General features: G+C 35.5%; 1 protein-coding gene across 2 annotated transcripts in view; it reads right to left on the bottom strand.

Annotated features, from left to right (window-relative positions):
- LOC142351537 (sialin-like) overlaps positions 1–21,493 on the bottom strand; it is a 438,741-nt gene that overhangs the window by 25,000 nt on the left and 392,248 nt on the right. For both annotated transcript variants that reach the window (XM_075403611.1, XM_075403612.1), the window contains exon 3: positions 111–317. In XM_075403611.1, the coding sequence (XP_075259726.1) occupies positions 111–317 (207 nt within the window). The remainder of the gene's footprint in view (positions 1–110; positions 318–21,493) is intronic.

Here is a 21,493-nt window from a genome sequence, read left to right as displayed (position 1 = left end):
CGATGAGCCATTAGGTTCCCATTTTTTACAAAATTTTGAACCTTGAGTTTTGAGCTCTTTTGTCAATGAACTTTTGTCAAAGACCCCAAATAATAATGTCAAATTCCCACCTCCAGGTATTTGTGTGATCATGTATCCGTAATAGAAAGCACCCATGATTGATGACACTTGTTGTTCACTCCACTTGTACTTCTGCAAGTTACTTCCCCCTTCCACAACCCCCGTGCCCACTACTTCCTTGGGCTTGTGAGACCCACTCATCAACTTCTCATCCACAGTCTTCTGATTGGCTGCGGTTTCAGCAGTACCCGGACATTCTAAACGAATATTAGCACAATTAAGTATACTCAGCATTTTGTACAAGTTTCAGTTACTGGCACATTTATATATTTATATGAGTGGTGTAGCAAAAAAACTTTCTTGTGAAACACATTGGTAGAGGGAAATCAATCTGATAAACTTGCAAGCGGAGGGGTAACAACTTGTCCATGATAGGGGAGGGATAATACCTTGTCCACGATAGGGGAGGGTAACAACTTGTCCACATCTACAATCGGTGGGGAAAGAAACGTCTTTCTTAATTTAATATCTGAAATGTTCATTACGAATTGTTACCAGAAGCATGAATTGATGAAACCTTAGATTTGAAGCCATACTAATTATGGCTCGTTGTTTGTTCCGACACACCTTTCTGTTAGAGGAAGTATATACTCAAAAGGTTTTTTTGTTCGGTCAATTTTGACCGATCGATATATTCATCGTACAGAGTTGTGAGTGGTATCATTAAAAAGCCCGTTCAGCGTAGAATATAGAATTAAAAAAGATTTTTTTGAATTTGGTTTTCCACGGAGTTTTCGATGCTCAAAGTTTTGTGAACATAACTGATTTCAGTTGTTTTTGTTCCCATTTTCCGTATTTTTACTCAAATTTTGTCAAATTTGCTTAAAATTATGAAAACAGCGACCTATGCAACTCGAACCCAAGAATGAACAACATCCGGCCTTGATATTGCTTTTGTCCTTTAGAAAAAGGTACTTGATCCAATTGTTAGCGACATAATTTGACGGAAAAGGTGTTTACATCAAAAATAATCGACGAGTTTTTGATAAATATTGTTTTAAATTGGAATAAAACCGGCAAATATTTACATCCCAAAACTCATAGCGAACGAAAATAAAACTAGTCGTTTTAAGAGTTTGACAAGTTCAGGCCGGAACATTTAGGTTTTTTATTCAAGATAATTTGATCGAAATGTGCTATAGAACTGCATTTTTGATGGAAAAAGGCTGATTTTTGCAAAATTAAGCCAATTTGTTAGCAAAAATATTGGACCAAAATGTTCAGCAGCTTTATTCTGTCTAAATTAAAACCATTAACACTTCTGTTAAGAATTTTAACATAATAGTAGTATAAGTAAATGACTAGTAGCACACCACGGGGGGTGGGGGGGGGTCACGCACTGTAGAAAAACGACCCCCTCATTTTCGGCCGAAAGTTCAAAATTTCGAAAATTTTTAGAAATGATTTTAAAGCAAACACGGATTATTAAATTTCAAATGTTAACACAATTTTTATTTTTCGGCTTTGTGACCTTCGACTTTTTTGGTGCACATACTTTAAATTCTTGCTCGCTTCGCTTTGCGGTGTCTACCTCGAAGAGAGAATGAGTTCACATTGGTTCAGGCTACAGACAGTTAAGCGTGGGTCAGTTACTCAATGTTATTCTTTCAAGCAAATATTTGCACCACTGCAAATTATGACAGACAATTTATTTGTCCCCATTTACGAACTGGAACAATTTAAAATGTTTCGTTCAACATCGTATTTTCTCCGAACATTTTGTCTAGCTTTACTAATGAGTAATTTGAACTGTCTGATTTCACCGAAACTTAAAAACCCCTAGACATTAAGGAACGCAGACAATAATTTTAATAGTTTCGTTTTAATTACTTGTAATTGCAAGACTTCGGAAATTAATACGGTCACTTCTCTGCTAATTCATTCCACAACAAATTGACCTTCTCTGTTCGTGTTTTAAGCTGAAAAATTTGGTCCCATACAGGAGCTCACTATGGCAGCTAATGCTTCTTCATATCATCAACAAACTTCTACTCAGAACGATTTAGCACCACCTATTCCGATTAAATTGAGGATGAAAAAGGAGTGGAAGGTAATTCATTTTTCTGTTTTATTTAGTAGGACTACAAACTTTTCCGCTTTAATTGTGTAGAGATCTAAATTGACAACGGCTTGTAAAATAAATAAACTAAGAACAAATAAGGGTTTTTAAATTTTATTTATTGATAGCTCAAAAACGGGTTAAGATGGCTTTAAGACACCGAAACACACAGAATGAAGAAATTTAGGGTCCCTAAAATTATAGTACATTCTTTTTGGGATTTTTCTTCAATTGAAAAAAAAACACAAGCATTTCGGTTTTAATGATCTTCAGGTTGTACCGGCAACTGACTACCCTGCCGCAGAACCCATCATAGCTGTTCGACCCTCTCAGTGTCTCAACAGTGGAGTAATTGACCTCAACGACTGTACATGCGAATTTTGCAAGGGTAATTTTGTGGATTATCGAACTTTATGCATCTACCCAGACAACCAAAAAGAGAATACGAGTAGGTCAGCTGAGTATGCAACATTGAACCAGAGAAACATGAACATGTCCAGCTTGCCCTCCAAACAGTTTGAAAGAAAACAACGTATTTTGATGGCGGATCTCTCTTTACCGCGAGCTGTGGAAAGGGAAAAATACATCGAAAAAGCGAACTCAACGGCCGAGAGTTTTCAAAACTTTCACAACTTATTGAAAAATTATTTCAAAAAAAAGTATAAACTCATGAAGCGCTAACTGTTAAAGTTGTTGCCTGATGTTTCCGCTGAAAGGTAATGAAAATAAAAAATTTCGTTTCCTGTTTTATCCCACAAAAATTTTTGACATCGAAACAGTACCTGCTGGTTACCTAAGCGAGTTTTCACTTGTACATATCAAGAGTATTGGTGAAAAATAACTTGTGTGTTGGATCCTAAGCTACCTAGTGGATACCTAAGCGAGTTTTAACTTGTATATATCAAGAGTATTGGTGAAAAATAACTTGTGTGTTGGATCCTAAGCTACCTAGTGGATACCTAAGCGAGTTTTAACTTGTATATATCAAGAGTATTGGTGAAAAATAACTTGTGTGTTGGATCCTAAGCTACCTAGTGGATACCTAAGCGAGTTTTAACTTGTATATATCAAGAGTATTGGTAAAAAATAACGTGTGTATTGGATCCTAAGCTACCTAGTGGATACCTAAGCGAGTTTTAATTTGTATATATCAAGAGTATTGGTGAAAAATAACGTGTGTATTGGATCCTAAGCTACCTAGTGGATACCTAAGCGAGTTTTCACTTGTATATATCAAGAGTATTGGTGAAAAATAACGTGTGTATTGGATCCTAAGCTACCTAGTGGATACCTAAGCGAGTTTTAACTTGTATATATCAAAAGTATTGGTGAAAAATAACTTGTGTGTTGGATCCTAAACTACCTGCTGGTTACCCCAGCGAGTTTAAATTTGTATATATCAAGAGCATTGGTGAAAAATAACGTGTGTATTGGATCCTATGCTACCTAGTGGATACCTAAGCGAGTTTTAACTTGTATATATCAAGAGTATTAGTGAAAAATAACTTGTGTGTTGGATCCTAAGCTACCTAGTGGATACCTAAGCGAGTTTTAACTCGTATATATCAAGAGTATTGGTGAAAAATAACTTGTTTATTGGATCCTAAGCTTCCTAGTGGATACCTAAGCGAGTTTTAACTTGTATATATCAAGAGTATTGGTGAAAAATAACTTGTGTGTTGGATCCTAAGCTACCTGCTGGTTACCCCAGCGAGTTTTAACTTGTATATATCAAGAGTATTGGTGAAAAATAACGTGTGTATTGGATCCTAAGCTACCTAGTGGATACCTAAGCGAGTTTTAACTTGTATATATCAAGAGTATTAGTGAAAAATAACTTGTGTGTTGGATCCTAAGCTACCTAGTGGATACCTAAGCGAGTTTTAACTTGTATATATCAAGAGTATTGGTGAAAAATAACTTGTTTATTGGATCCTAAGCTTCCTAGTGGATACCTAAGCGAGTTTTAACTTGTATATATCAAGAGTATTGGTGAAAAATAACTTGTGTGTTGGATCCTAAGCTACCTGCTGGTTACCCCAGCGAGTTTTAACTTGTATATATCAAGAGTATTGGTGAAAAATAACGTGTGTATTGGATCCTAAGCTAACTAGTGGATACCTAAGCGAGTTTTAACTTGTATATATCAAGACTATTGGTGAAAAATAACTTGTGTGTTGGATCCTAAGCTACCTAGTGGATACCTAAGCGAGTTTTAACTTGTATATATCAAGAGTATTGGTGAAAAATAACTTGTGTATTGGATCCTAAGCTTCCTAGTGGATACCTAAGCGAGTTTTAACTTGTATATATCAAGAGTATTGGTGAAAAATAACTTGTGTGTTGGATCCTAAGCTACCTGCTGGTTACCCCAGCGAGTTTTAACTTGTATATATCAAGAGTATTGGTGAAAAATAACGTGTGAATTGGATCCTAAGCTACCTAGTGGATACCTAAGCGAGTTTTAACTTGTATATATCAAGACTATTGGTGAAAAATAACTTGTGTGTTGGATCCTAAGCTTCCTAGTGGATACCTAAGCGAGTTTTAACTTGTATATATCAAGAGTATTGGTGAAAAATAACTTGTGTGTTGGATCCTAAGCTACCTAGTGGATACCTAAGCGAGTTTTAACTTGTATATATCAAGACTATTGGTGAAAAATAACTTGTGTGTTGGATCCTAAGCTTCCTAGTGGATACCTAAGCGAGTTTTAACTTGTATATATCAAGAGTATTGGTGAAAAATAACTTGTGTGTTGGATCCTAAGCTACCTAGTGGATACCTAAGCGAGTTTTAACTTGTACATATCAAGAGTATTAGTGAAAAATAACTTGTGTGTTGGATCCTAAGCTACCTAGTGGATACCTAAGCGAGTTTTAACTTGTATATATCAAGAGTATTGGTGAAAAATAACTTGTTTATTGGATCCTAAGCTTCCTAGTGGATACCTAAGCGAGTTTTAACTTGTATATATCAAGAGTATTGGTGAAAAATAACTTGTGTGTTGGATCCTAAGCTACCTGCTGGTTACCCCAGCGAGTTTTAACTTGTATATATCAAGAGTATTGGTGAAAAATAACGTGTGTATTGGATCCTAAGCTACCTAGTGGATACCTAAGCGAGTTTTAACTTGTATATATCAAGACTATTGGTGAAAAATAACTTGTGTGTTGGATCCTAAGCTACCTAGTGGATACCTAAGCGAGTTTTAACTTGTATATATCAAGAGTATTGGTGAAAAATAACTTGTGTATTGGATCCTAAGCTTCCTAGTGGATACCTAAGCGAGTTTTAACTTGTATATAAGAGTATTGGTGAAAAATAACTTGTGTGTTGGATCCTAAGCTACCTGCTGGTTACCCCAGCGAGTTTTAACTTGTATATATCAAGAGTATTGGTGAAAAATAACGTGTGTATTGGATCCTAAGCTACCTAGTGGATACCTAAGCGAGTTTTAACTTATATATATTAAGACTATTGGTGAAAAATAACTTGTGTGTTGGATCCTAAGCTTCCTAGTGGATACCTAAGCGAGTTTTAACTTGTATATATCAAGAGTATTGGTGAAAAATAACTTGTGTGTTGGATCCTAAGCTACCTAGTGGATACCTAAGCGAGTTTTAACTTGTACATATCAAGAGTATTGGTGAAAAATAACTTGTGTGTTGGATCCTAAGCTACCTGCTGGTTACCCCAGCGAGTTTTAACTTGTACATATCAAGAGTATTGGTGAAAAATAACTTGTGTATTGGATCCTAAGCTACCTAGTGGATACCTAAGCGAGTTTTAACTTGTATATATCAAGAGTATTGGTGAAAAATAACTTGTGTATTGGTTCCTAAGCTACCTAGTGGATACCTAAGCGAGTTTTAACTTATATATATCAAGAGTATTGGTGAAAAATAACTTGTATATTGGATCCTAAGTTACCTGCTGGTTACCTAACCGAGTTTTAACTTTTACATAGCAAGGGTAATGGTGACATTTTTGTGGCTGAACAAAGTAGTGTGGAGAGCAAAAGGGAGTGCAAAGTGGAGAGCAAGTTGGAGAGCAACGAGGAGAGGAAGTTGGAAACCGACTGCAGGAAAGGAATAATTCAGTTAGTCCTTTTAATTTTTTCATATTTTTGACCAGTTTTTTGGGGTTTATATTTTCAAAATCCTCCTCTTTGTCTCATGGCATTTTCATCACCAATTTCTGATGTTGCTCACCTTTATATTTTTGTTTGTTGATAAATTCTATATATTAGGAATTAATTTTAATATCTTGTCTGGAGTACAAAGTCTTGAGATAAACAGTCTGAAGAGTAGCAGGAACTGTACTCGCTTGACGCCAGTAAACTCCTTGCCTTCTTAACTTTGGCAACCCCAATGATTGAGAAGCGGACCTTGCTGGTTTAGAGAAACCCCATTGCGAAAATTAGACGGCACCAGTTCAGAAACTTTTAACACGCACCACCATTCACAAACACTCACTGAGTTCACTTAGACACTTAGATCAGTTGTAGGGTAGATTATGACAGATTGCTACAATCGACACAGGTGATCTACGGAGGTAACTATGAACATGTTCCTAATTTTTTCGAGACAAAGAGGAATTTTTGTTTGGTAATAAACATCAGCTACTTTTTTCATTTCCATCTGATAGCGCGGAAGCTTTTTAAACGCTTATACTATGGATTGAAGGCACTGAGGATAAAAATGAGTTAGTTAATAATTGATCAACTGCTTATGGGGGAGCTTTTAAAAGACTTATACTATGGATTGAAGGTACTGAGGACAAAAATGACTTAGATATAAATTGATCAACTGCTTATATGGGAGCTTTTAAAAGACTTATACTATGGATTGAAGGCACTGAGGATAAAAATGACTTAGTTATTAATTGATCAACTGCTTATATGGGAGCTTTTAAAAGACTTATACTATGGATTGAAGGCACTGAGGTTAAAAAAGACTTAGTTATTAATTGATCAACTGCTTATATGGGAGCTTTTAAAAGACTTATACTATGGATTGAAGGTACTGAGGACAAAAATGACTTAGATATAAATTGATCAACTGCTTATATGGGAGCTTTTAAAAGACTTATACTATGGATTGGAGGCACTGAGGATAAAAATGACTTAGTTTTTAATTGATCAGCTGCTTATGGGGGAGCTTTTAAAAGACTTATACTATGGATTGAAGGCACTGAGGTTAAAAAAGACTTAGTTATTAATTGATCAGCTACTAGTATGGGAGCTTTTAAAAGACTTATACTATGGATTGAAGGTACTGAGGACAAAAATGACTCAGATATGAATTGATCAACTGCTTAAGGGGGAGCTTTTAAAAGACTTATACTATGGATTGAAGGTACTGAGGACAAAAATGACTTAGTTATTAATTGATCAACTGCTTATATGGGAGCTTTTAAAAGACTTATACTATGGATTGAAGGTACTGAGGACAAAAATGACTTAGTTATTAATTGATCAACTGCTTATATGGGATCTTTTAAAAGACTTATACTATGGATTGAAGGCACTGAGGTTAAAAAAGACTTAGTTATTAATTGATCAGCTACTAGTATGGGAGCTTTTAAAAGACTTATACTATGGATTGAAGGTACTGAGGACAAAAATGACTTAGATATAAATTGATCAACTGCTTATATGGGAGCTTTTAAAAGACTTATACTATGGATTGGAGGCACTGAGGATAAAAATGACTTAGTTTTTAATTGATCAGCTGCTTATGGGGGAGCTTTTAAAAGACTTATACTATGGATTGAAGGCACTGAGGTTAAAAAAGACTTAGTTATTAATTGATCAGCTACTAGTATGGGAGCTTTTAAAAGACTTATACTATGGATTGAAGGTACTGAGGACAAAAATGACTCAGATATAAATTGATCAACTGCTTAAGGGGGAGCTTTTAAAAGACTTATACTATGGATTGAAGGTACTGAGGACAAAAATGACTTAGTTATTAATTGATCAGCTGCCTATGCGGGACCTTTTAAAAGACTTATACAGTACAATTTTTCTATAACTCGAGTTGGAAAGATTTTTTATTTCCATCAAACGGGGAAAACAAAACAAGTCATGAAAACTAAAGCAGAGTTCTTTCACAGAAATTAATTGTCATCACTATCAGTGTCAATTTGTACTACTCTCCATTTCTTTATTCTATCTACACTGATAGATTCTTTGTCTGATATCAGCTCCAGCGTTCGTTTTGCGCACTTTTTCGTCCGTTTTGAGGGTCCGGGATTGTTGATAGGTTGCTCTTGTGTTGAAGAGCTAGTAGAAACATGAATGGGGGATACAGGTCTTAGGTCTAGAAGACTACGAGACGAACCTGATTCAGCAGCCTGATCGTCTATAAAGGAACATCTTTCAATTTCGTCCTCAATCACTTGTTCAGTCAGATTTGCAAAATCTGCAATGTCCGCTTCAAGCTCATCGTCACTGTAAACACGCTGGTTGAGACCGGGATCAGGCGGAGACCAGACTTCTGCTGACATTAGGGGGCCTGTGTATTGAGTTGGTAGTTGACTTTCTGGCGTTAACGACTCAGCAACGTGTACAACAGTTTCTTCCTCATCACTCGAACCCCAATCTGGATCCTGTACTACGTTACGCATGAACATTCCCTCGCGCAGAGCGTGATGGCCAAATGGTAGGGTTGTGATCTTGTCGTTTAAAATATACCGCTTGTCATCGTATCCCGAGAGTGACTTCTTGTTGCACACAACTGTCATTAATTGTTGTTCGATGCAATTCTGGTGTTGATAAGTCGAACAGTTTCTCCTCCTGTGAGAACCTGTTTGTATAATTCATGTGTCATCATGCGCCTGGCGTCTTGCGTCACACCTTTCGCTGACTGCTTTGCAAGACCTAAAATAGAAGTTCGTGCATTCTAGTTTTTGTTTTTCACTTTTTTTCGTTTTTTGGAAATTTAACCCTAGGTCTCTTTTTCATACTTTTTATCCGGTTTTTCTTTACTCATTCTGCTTTTTGTTGTTTTCTTGACTTTTTTAGGTTTTGGAAAAAAAAGTTGACTAACCATCTGCCAGTTTGATGGAATACAGCTTCGGCTTCAACCCCACAAACTCAGAAATCATCTTGCCTCCCATCTCATCTTTAAATTTTAGTGTCACCCTTCCGTTGCTTTGATCGTACATCTCGTGATTAGTTGGAAAGTTTGAGAAATCGAAAAGGTCCTTCAATGTGGTTTTCCGCTTCAAGTCTGCGAAGAAGTCGTTTGAGAAAATTTCATAAACAAACGAGTCCGTGTCCGAGTACAGTAGTTTACAATTGAAGTGTTTCTTCATTGTATTGTAGTGGAAGTCGTACATGAATTTCTTCGAAAGATCTAAGATGCAAGCACCTACGATAGTTGGTTTGTCCCACTCTATTTCAGTCTGATTCAAGCTTATCGTTGCCAAGTTCTCATCAATGATTTTGAACGACTTCATCTGTGGAGCGCTGGTCCATTTCAGTGTCTCTTCTTCACTTCGAGCGAGTTTTACTTTTATGCGATTGCGTTTCCCCTCACACGTTTTCCCAAATGCGCTGTTCACCATTAGTTTATAGAAGTTCTCCTCGAACTTGTTCTTGGCTTGCTTTCGCTTCTGAGTGTTCAACTTGACATATGGCGCTAGCCATTTCGACTGGTTAAAAGCGAGTGATCGATGTAGTTTTTCAACTTTTAACCCCAACTGCACGTAGAGCTTCAATGTTTGATAGTGCAAAATGTAGTTCTTTTTGGGGAACAAGGTCTGGATCAATTTGTTACTCGAAGGCGGCGCATTCATCTGCATATCATTCAAAAGCTCTTCCTGATAGTCACCCAACCAGCATGCGTCAACTTTCTGCTTTGTTGGGGCCAAGGGAAAATCTGAATGAAGATCATGAAGTTCATCTGGATACGACAAATCCACTTCTAATACGTAGCCAATATCGCTATCGTCAGGTGTCTCCAACACGCTTTGGATGAACGCTTTTTGAATTTCAGGATCCCAGTTTGTTTCCGTCAGTGTACTCAAAATTGTTCAATGGCAATGGAAACTTTTCCATTATGCCCCCATACAAATTGTTTGCATCAATCATTACTATGAAGGTTGAGGGTGCTTTGGGGTTGAAATTTGGTACATATTTGTTGTTCGCAACCGCCAACCGCTTATTGTATATCGAGCTTACGCCACCACGAATCAATCCTTCTACCATATCCAATTATTCTCTCTCTTTTAGGAGTCTCAAGGGCGCTTTAGATAACTTTAGCATAGCATCACCAGAGAGATTAGAAGCGGTATAATACTGACAACAATCCAGTCCGTATGTTTCGTAACACACTTTGCGGAAGCAGAGCATAACTGCAGCTAGGAGAAACACATCAGTTTTGAGATACAAACTATAGTAATCTTCAATTGTTTCACATTGAAACTTTTCAAAAACTTCTAGCGCATGTTTGTACTCGTCTTCTGTAACGCTCACTCGATACTGTTGGAGACTATTCATCCACTTTTCTCGTGGTGGGAGTGCGGTCTCTTTCAGCTTATTGAAATTACCAATGTAACAATAGGGGAAAAATCCCTTCCGTTTCAACATTTGCACTGAACTTTCTGGCCAATCCTTAAAGTGATGTTCTAGCAAAGTAAACTGATCAGAGGGTAAGTTTTGTGCTAGAGAATCTAATGACGAGGCCATGAAACGAAATGAGTCTAGTAGCCTGATATACTCATACACCGGTTTGATTACTCCATTCTTGTCCTGACGGTTGTAGACTAGAACCCCAATTTCCAGAGCTATATATTTCTCATCTGTATTCGGAACAATTGATACAGTATTCCTCATGTTACTACCCTGGAGAGCAAGAATTACATGGTGAAGATCGTAGTTTGAGAGATTGTGTGCAAATAGCGGAGTATAGTTGAGAAACCTCCTGTTGATGTTACAAGTGTTATGCGCCCATCCGAGGAATTCTCCAGTGAAGTGACAATGATCTAGAACTGTTGGGTTATTGAAATTGTGTTCCAATGCTTCTTCACATATCCAACAATTGCTGGCATCTTCTTTCGCGATGAGAGGCTGGCCAGAGAAATATTTGTGTTGCTGTTTAACACTGTAAACTTGTTTTGCTATGGTTTCCAAAGACTGAACAAATTTTTCCATGACCTTCGGTCCTGTCAAACATTCAAAATGAAACGGTTCAGTTTGGTTTTGAGCCACAAACAACATTGCATAGCTACACGGTTTATGTACTTCTATTGTTCTTGTTTCTGATTGGGTTGGGTTGTTTTGACATCCTGAGACAGGTTCGATTATTGACTCCAAGTCAAAAAAGCCAACAATTGGAGCAAACCAACGGGACTGAAACTTTTTGTAGTAGTACGTTGTGTTTTTTGGCATACGCACGATTGCTGGTTTGTTCTTCCAGCAAAGTTCTAAATGTTTTTCATATCGTTCTTTTGAGGTGCAAACATGAAAACAGTTTCTACAAATATGATTATCTGCTCTCACTACTCGTTCCTTGACTTTATGAATAAGAGATCGCAAGTTTTTGATTAAAACGTAGTGATGCATTTGACCGTAGCTAAGAAGAAGAAGGTCCATGTTGAATTCACAGTTCTGTTTTTTGGAAACTCGGAATGGTATCAGTCCGTTTTCAGCGTAGCTAAAATATTCAACCTTTTTTTTGTTTTGTTTTTTATCTTTTTCCCCTCATTTGCTTGTGTGCCATAATCTTATTTTTAGTTTTAAAGTTTTTCGAAAAGAAAGATTTTTAACTTACCGAAAAACGTTGACATTGTTCAGCTCTTCAAAGCGAGTCATCTGGTGGAAGCCCATAGGCATGTCAAACACACCATCTGCTTGTTTTGCAAGCGGGTTGTCTGGTCCGTATGTTACTGGGCTGGTTATCCTGCGTGCCGGTGCACCAGGAGGAAGAAGTCGAGGGCCAAATTTAAAATGGTAGGCGGCAGTATAGCAATACAGAAAACAATTCTCGTCTTCTCGGTTTCTGATGTTCAGTAGAAAGCATGTGCGCGCTAGATTGCCTGGAAGCGCCAAATATGACGATGCCCTTATCGGTTTAGCTTTTGCTAATCGGATTTCAATATTGACAATTTGGTCGAGAGTCCAACCGCTACCATGGGAAGCAAAATTGTTGAGCGCTAGGAGCATCTGTTCTACCATTGCATGGAAGGTTTTATCTGAAAGACCACCGAAATCCACTTGTTCCATTTTTGATGCAACATGAATCGAAATTCTATCGGGCTGGCTTGATGATAGATCATCATCGGCTTTCGTGGGTTTGACGAGATCGATAACTGAGTTGAACTGAACTTTTTGTGAGTGTTGTCGAACACTAATGTTGATAATGTTTTCAATCTCTCGACGTTTTAGCTGCATAACGTGTAGATCAACGTCTCTTGACCCGACGGTAATCTCATAGACTTTCAGTGTATCGCCGAAAGCGCGTTCGCTTGGTATGATCCCTGAGTCCTGTAGGTTGTTTACATCTACACTCCAAGCTGGTAGACCGTGGAAAGTGTTCATGTGCTCAAGATAATCAGCGTCACGTGGAAAACATTTTTGACAGTATATGCAGTATCGTGGACTGGTCGCCTCATGCTGCACAGTCATGTGTCCTGTTAGCTCATACAGGCTTCTCGTGGTGAATCCACATTCAGTGCATTCGAATGAGTTTGTTTGAGGATAGATCTTATGCACTTCTTTCCGATGTCGACGAACGCTTCTTCTATTTGCCAGTAGTTTATGACAAATTTCGCACTTCGCTTGCCCCATCCCACAAAAATTGATTGTTGCTGTAAGAGAGTAACGGTGAAAGGAACGATTAATTAAGAAGTTTAGAAGTGACAAAAATGTATCAAGTTTGAATCAACTGAACGCAAAGTGTAAGGCAAAAAGCAATGAGTAATTTTTCAGTCCGGGGGACCCCGCTTTCAACAAGTTGATTAGCCAATCGGATGCAAGCAAGCTGTCTCTTTTTTGTTTGTTTTTATCGAGGGGCCATCGCGTTACAGTGACGCAATTCAACCTGGTAGCGTTACTTTTTGTTTACATAGTGCACTCGGGTCCAGACAAGAAATTGTTTACAAGCTATCAATACAAGTCTGAAGAACTTGAATTTGTTTACAAGCCATCAACGTTTTTGTCATAGTTGAACGATTTAGTTTGTTTTTCCAGGGGAGGGGGAATTTAGTTCTTTATGAAGGTGAATTTTTGGTTAGTGAGTCATTGACCTAACTAAAGAAGAAAGCGTGTATAATTGTTTACTTCATATGTTTTATAAAAGACAACAGCTGAATTTCATTGATATTGGGAATGAATGAAAAATTATCATTGAGAACACAATGCGCTATATAAATGCAATAAAGTCCACACATTTGAGAGTCTGCACTTTGTAGGGGAATAACTAAGTCATTTTTGTCCTCAGTACCTTCAATCCACAGTATAAGTCTTTTAAAAGCTCCCATATAAGCAGTTGATCAATTAATAACTTAGTCATTTTTGTCCTCAGTACCTTCAATCCATAGTATAAGTCTTTTAAAAGCTCCCATATAAGCAGTTGATCAATTAATAACTAAGTCATTTTTGTCCTCAGTACCTTCAATCCATAGTATAAGTCTTTTAAAAGCTCCCCCATAAGCAGTTGATCAATTTATATCTAAGTCATTTTTGTCCTCAGTACCTTCAATCCATAGTATAAGTCTTTTAAAAGCTCCCCCATAAGCAGTTGATCAATTTATATCTAAGTCATTTTTGTCCTCAGTACCTTCAATCCATAGTATAAGTCTTTTAAAAGCTCCCATGTAAGCATTTGATCAATTAATAACTAAGTCTTTTTTAACCTCAGTGCCTTCAATCCATAGTATAAGTCTTTTAAAAGCTCACATATAAGCAGTTGATCAATTAATAACTAAGTCATTTTTATCCTCAGTGCCTTCAATCCATAGTATAAGTCTTTTAAAAGCTCCCATATAAGCAGTTGATCAATTTATATCTAAGTCATTTTTGTCCTCACTACCTTCAATCCATAGTATAAGTCTTTTAAAAGCTCCCATATAAGCAGTTGATCAATTAATAACTAAGTCTTTTTTAACCTCAGTGCCTTCAATCCATAGTATAAGTCTTTTAAAAGCTCCCATATAAGCAGTTGATCAATTTATATCTAAGTCATTTTTATCCTCCGTACCTTCAATCCATAGTATAAGTCTTTTAAAAGCTCCCATATAAGCAGTTGATCAATTAATAACTAAGTCATTTTTCTCCTCAGTACCTTCAATCCATAGTATAAGTCTTTTAAAAGCTCCCCCATAAGCAGTTGATCAATTTATATCTGAGTCATTTTTGTCCTCAGTACCTTCAATCCATAGTATAAGTCTTTTAAAAGCTCCCATACTAGTAGCTGATCAATTAATAACTAAGTCTTTTTTAACCTCAGTGCCTTCAATCCATAGTATAAGTCTTTTAAAAGCTCCCCCATAAGCAGTTGATCAATTTATATCTAAGTCATTTTTGTCCTCAGTACCTTCAATCCATAGTATAAGTCTTTTAAAAGCTCCCATACTAGTAGCTGATCAATTAATAACTAAGTCTTTTTTAACCTCAGTGCCTTCAATCCATAGTATAAGTCTTTTAAAAGCTCCCCCATAAGCAGTTGATCAATTTATATCTAAGTCATTTTTGTCCTCAGTACCTTCAATCCATAGTATAAGTCTTTTAAAAGCTCCCATATAAGCAGTTGATCAATTAATAACTAAGTCATTTTTAACCTCAGTGCCTTCAATCCATAGTATAAGTCTTTTAAAAGCTCCCATATAAGCAGTTGATCAATTTATATCTAAGTCATTTTTATCCTCCGTACCTTCAATCCATAGTATAAGTCTTTTAAAAGCTCCCATATAAGCAGTTGATCAATTAATAACTAAGTCATTTTTCTCCTCAGTACCTTCAATCCATAGTATAAGTCTTTTAAAAGCTCCCCCATAAGCAGTTGATCAATTTATATCTGAGTCATTTTTGTCCTCAGTACCTTCAATCCATAGTATAAGTCTTTTAAAAGCTCCCATACTAGTAGCTGATCAATTAATAACTAAGTCTTTTTTAACCTCAGTGCCTTCAATCCATAGTATAAGTCTTTTAAAAGCTCCCCCATAAGCAGTTGATCAATTTATATCTAAGTCATTTTTGTCCTCAGTACCTTCAATCCATAGTATAAGTCTTTTAAAAGCTCCCATGTAAGCATTTGATCAATTAATAACTAAGTCTTTTTTAACCTCAGTGCCTTCAATCCATAGTATAAGTCTTTTAAAAGCTCACATATAAGCAGTTGATCAATTAATAACTAAGTCATTTTTATCCTCAGTGCCTTCAATCCATAGTATAAGTCTTTTAAAAGCTCCCATATAAGCAGTTGATCAATTTATATCTAAGTCATTTTTGTCCTCACTACCTTCAATCCATAGTATAAGTCTTTTAAAAGCTCCCATATAAGCAGTTGATCAATTAATAACTAAGTCTTTTTTAACCTCAGTGCCTTCAATCCATAGTATAAGTCTTTTAAAAGCTCCCATATAAGCAGTTGATCAATTTATATCTAAGTCATTTTTATCCTCCGTACCTTCAATCCATAGTATAAGTCTTTTAAAAGCTCCCATATAAGCAGTTGATCAATTAATAACTAAGTCATTTTTCTCCTCAGTACCTTCAATCCATAGTATAAGTCTTTTAAAAGCTCCCCCATAAGCAGTTGATCAATTTATATCTGAGTCATTTTTGTCCTCAGTACCTTCAATCCATAGTATAAGTCTTTTAAAAGCTCCCATACTAGTAGCTGATCAATTAATAACTAAGTCTTTTTTAACCTCAGTGCCTTCAATCCATAGTATAAGTCTTTTAAAAGCTCCCCCATAAGCAGTTGATCAATTTATATCTAAGTCATTTTTGTCCTCAGTACCTTCAATCCATAGTATAAGTCTTTTAAAAGCTCCCATACTAGTAGCTGATCAATTAATAACTAAGTCTTTTTTAACCTCAGTGCCTTCAATCCATAGTATAAGTCTTTTAAAAGCTCCCCCATAAGCAGTTGATCAATTTATATCTAAGTCATTTTTGTCCTCAGTACCTTCAATCCATAGTATAAGTCTTTTAAAAGCTCCCATATAAGCAGTTGATCAATTAATAACTAAGTCATTTTTAACCTCAGTGCCTTCAATCCATAGTATAAGTCTTTTAAAAGCTCCCATATAAGCAGTTGATCAATTTATATCTAAGTCATTTTTATCCTCCGTACCTTCAATCCATAGTATAAGTCTTTTAAAAGCTCCCATATAAGCAGTTGATCAATTAATAACTAAGTCATTTTTCTCCTCAGTACCTTCAATCCATAGTATAAGTCTTTTAAAAGCTCCCCCATAAGCAGTTGATCAATTTATATCTGAGTCATTTTTGTCCTCAGTACCTTCAATCCATAGTATAAGTCTTTTAAAAGCTCCCATACTAGTAGCTGATCAATTAATAACTAAGTCTTTTTTAACCTCAGTGCCTTCAATCCATAGTATAAGTCTTTTAAAAGCTCCCCCATAAGCAGTTGATCAATTTATATCTAAGTCATTTTTGTCCTCAGTACCTTCAATCCATAGTATAAGTCTTTTAAAAGCTCCCATACTAGTAGCTGATCAATTAATAACTAAGTCTTTTTTAACCTCAGTGCCTTCAATCCATAGTATAAGTCTTTTAAAAGCTCCCCCATAAGCAGTTGATCAATTTATATCTAAGTCATTTTTGTCCTCAGTACCTTCAATCCATAGTATAAGTCTTTTAAAAGCTCCCATATAAGCAGTTGATCAATTAATAACTAAGTCATTTTTATCCTCAGTGCCTCCAATCCATAGTATAAGTCTTTTAAAAGCTCCCATATAAGCAGTTGATCAATTTATATCAAAGTCATTTTTATCCTCCGTACCTTCAATCCATAGTATAAGTCTTTTAAAAGCTCCCATATAAGCAGTTGATCAATTAATAACTAAGTCATTTTTATCCTCAGTGCCTCCAATCCATAGTATAAGTCTTTTAAAGGCTCCCATATAAGCAGTTGATCAATTTATATCAAAGTCATTTTTATCCTCCGTACCTTCAATCCATAGTATAAGTCTTTTAAAAGCTCCCATATAAGCAGTTGATCAATTAATAACTAAGTCATTTTTGTCCTCAGTACCTTCAATCCATAGTTTAAGTCTTTTAAAAGCTCCCCCATAAGCAGTTGATCAATTTATATCTAAGTCATTTTTGTCCTCAGTACCTTCAATCCATAGTATAAGTCTTCTAAAAGCTCCCCCATAAGCAGTTGATCAATTTATATCTGAGTCATTTTTGTCCTCAGTACCTTCAATCCATAGTATAAGTCTTTTAAAAGCTCCCATACTAGTAGCTGATCAATTAATAACTAAGTCTTTTTTAACCTCAGTGCCTTCAATCCATAGTATAAGTCTTTTAAAAGCTCCCCCATAAGCAGTTGATCAATTTATATCTAAGTCATTTTTGTCCTCAGTACCTTCAATCCATAGTATAAGTCTTTTAAAAGCTCCCATACTAGTAGCTGATCAATTAATAACTAAGTCTTTTTTAACCTCAGTGCCTTCAATCCATAGTATAAGTCTTTTAAAAGCTCCCCCATAAGCAGTTGATCAATTTATATCTAAGTCATTTTTGTCCTCAGTACCTTCAATCCATAGTATAAGTCTTTTAAAAGCTCCCATATAAGCAGTTGATCAATTAATAACTAAGTCATTTTTATCCTCAGTGCCTCCAATCGATAGTATAAGTCTTTTAAAAGCTCCCATATAAGCAGTTGATCAATTTATATCAAAGTCATTTTTATCCTCCGTACCTTCAATCCATAGTATAAGTCTTTTAAAAGCTCCCATATAAGCAGTTGATCAATTTATATCAAAGTCATTTTTATCCTCCGTACCTTCAATCCATAGTATAAGTCTTTTAAAAGCTCCCATATAAGCAGTTGATCAATTAATAACTAAGTCATTTTTGTCCTCAGTACCTTCAATCCATAGTTTAAGTCTTTTAAAAGCTCCCCCATAAGCAGTTGATCAATTTATATCTGAGTCATTTTTGTCCTCAGTACCTTCAATCCATAGTATAAGTCTTTTAAAAGCTCCCATACTAGTAGCTGATCAATTAATAACTAAGTCTTTTTTAACCTCAGTACATTCAATCCATAGTATAAGTCTTTTAAAAGCTCCCCCATAAGCAGCTGATCAATTAATAACTAAGTCATTTTTATCCTCAGTGCCTCCAATCCATAGTATAAGTCTTTTAAAAGCTTCCATATAAGCAGTTGATCAATTTATATCTAAGTCATTTTTATCCTCCGTACCTTCAATCCATAGTATAAGTCTTTTAAAAGCTCCAATATAAGCAGTTGATCAATTAATAACTAAGTCATTTTTGTCCTCAGTACCTTCAATCCATAGTATAAGTCTTTTAAAAGCTCCCATATAAGCAGTTGATCAATTTATATCTAAGTCATTTTTATCCTCAGTACCTTCAATCCATTGTATAAGTCTTTTAAAAGCTCCCATACTAGTAGCTGATCAATTAATAACTAAGTCTTTTTTAACCTCAGTGCCTTCAATCCATAGTATAAGTCTTTTAAAAGCTCCCCCATAAGCAGTTGATCAATTTATATCTAAGTCATTTTTGTCCTCAGTACCTTCAATCCATAGTATAAGTCTTTTAAAAGCTCCCATACTAGTAGCTGATCAATTAATAACTAAGTCTTTTTTAACCTCAGTGCCTTCAATCCATAGTATAAGTCTTTTAAAAGCTCCCATATAAGCAGTTGATCAATTAATAACTAAGTCATTTTTATCCTCAGTGCCTCCAATCCATAGTATAAGTCTTTTAAAAGCTCCCATATAAGCAGTTGATCAATTTATATCAAAGTCATTTTTATCCTCCGTACCTTCAATCCATAGTATAAGTCTTTTAAAAGCTCCCATATAAGCAGTTGATCAATTAATAACTAAGTCATTTTTGTCCTCAGTACCTTCAATCCATAGTATAAGTCTTTTAAAAGCTCCCATATAAGCAGTTGATCAATTTATATCTAAGTCATTTTTATCCTCCGTACCTTCAATCTATAGTATAAGTCTTTTAAAAGCTCCCATATAAGCAGTTGATCAATTAATAACTAAGTCATTTTTGTCCTCAGTACCTTCAATCCATAGTTTAAGTCTTTTAAAAGCTCCCCCATAAGCAGTTGATCAATTTATATCTGAGTCATTTTTGTCCTCAGTACCTTCAATCCATAGTATAAGTCTTTTAAAAGCTCCCATACTAGTAGCTGATCAATTAATAACTAAGTCTTTTTTAATCTCAGTGCCTTCAATCCATAGTATAAGTCTTTTAAAAGGTCCCCCATAAGCAGCTGATCAATTAATAACTAAGTCATTTTTATCCTCAGTGCCTCCAATCCATAATATAAGTCTTTTAAAAGCTCCCATATAAGCAGTTGATCAATTTATATCTCAGTCATTTTTATCCTCCGTACCTTCAATCCATAGTATAAGTCTTTTAAAAGCTCCAATATAAGCAGTTGATCAATTAATAACTAAGTCATTTTTGTCCTCAGTACCTTCAATCCATAGTATAAGTCTTTTAAAAGCTCCCATATAAGCAGTTGATCAATTTATATCTAAGTCATTTTTATCCTCAGTACCTTCAATCCATTGTATAAGTCTTTTAAAAGCTCCCATACTAGTAGCTGATCAATTAATAACTAAGTCTTTTTTAACCTCAGTGCCTTCAATCCATAGTATAAGTCTTTTAAAAGCTCCCCCATAAGCAGTTGATCAATTTATATCTAAGTCATTTTTGTCCTCAGTACCTTCAATCCATAGTATAAGTCTTTTAAAAGCTCCCATACTAGTAGCTGATCAATTAATAACTAAGTCTTTTTTAACCTCAGTGCCTTCAATCCATAGTATAAGTCTTTTAAAAGCTCCCATATAAGCAGTTGATCAATTAATAACTAAGTCATTTTTATCCTCAGTGCCTCCAATCCATAGTATAAGTCTTTTAAAAGCTCCCATATAAGCAGTTGATCAATTTATATCAAAGTCATTTTTATCCTCCGTACCTTCAATCCATAGTATAAGTCTTTTAAAAGCTCCCATATAAGCAGTTGATCAATTAATAACTAAGTCATTTTTGTCCTCAGTACCTTCAATCCATAGTATAAGTCTTTTAAAAGCTCCCATATAAGCAGTTGATCAATTTATATCTAAGTCATTTTTATCCTCCGTACCTTCAATCTATAGTATAAGTCTTTTAAAAGCTCCCATATAAGCAGTTGATCAATTAATAACTAAGTCATTTTTGTCCTCAGTACCTTCAATCCATAGTTTAAGTCTTTTAAAAGCTCCCCCATAAGCAGTTGATCAATTTATATCTGAGTCATTTTTGTCCTCAGTACCTTCAATCCATAGTATAAGTCTTTTAAAAGCTCCCATACTAGTAGCTGATCAATTAATAACTAAGTCTTTTTTAATCTCAGTGCCTTCAATCCATAGTATAAGTCTTTTAAAAGGTCCCCCATAAGCAGCTGATCAATTAATAACTAAGTCATTTTTATCCTCAGTGCCTCCAATCCATAATATAAGTCTTTTAAAAGCTCCCATATAAGCAGTTGATCAATTTATATCTCAGTCATTTTTATCCTCCGTACCTTCAATCCATAGTATAAGTCTTTTAAAAGCTCCCATATAAGCAGTTGATCAATTAATAACTAAGTCATTTTTGTCCTCAGTACCTTCAATCCATAGCATAAGTCTTTTAAAAGCTCCCATATAAGCAGTTGATCAATTTATATCTAAGTCATTTTTATCCTCAGTACCTTCAATCCATTGTATAAGTCTTTTAAAAGCTCCCCCATAAGCAGTTGATCAATTATTAACTAACTCATTTTTATCCTCAGTGCCTTCAATCCATAGTATAAGCGTTTAAAAAGCTTCCGCGCTATCAGATGGAAATGAAAAAAGTAGCTGATGTTTATTACCAAACAAAAATTCCTCTTTGTCTCGAAAAAATTAGGAACAAGTTCATAGTTACCTCCGTAGATCACCTGTGTCGATTGTAGCAATCTGTCATAATCTACCCTACAACTGATCTAAGTGTCTAAGTGAACTCAGTGAGTGTTTGTGAATGGTGGTGCGTGTTAAAAGTTTCTGAACTGGTGCCGTCTAATTTTCGCAATGGGGTTTCTCTAAACCAGCAAGGTC

Source organism: Convolutriloba macropyga, chromosome 13 (genome assembly GCF_964194025.1).
Source record: "Convolutriloba macropyga chromosome 13, txConMacr16.3, whole genome shotgun sequence".
Taxonomy (NCBI): domain Eukaryota; kingdom Metazoa; phylum Xenacoelomorpha; order Acoela; family Convolutidae; genus Convolutriloba; species Convolutriloba macropyga.
The sequence above is the reverse complement of the archived record's forward strand: the minus strand, read 5'-3'. Positions and strand labels throughout refer to the sequence as shown.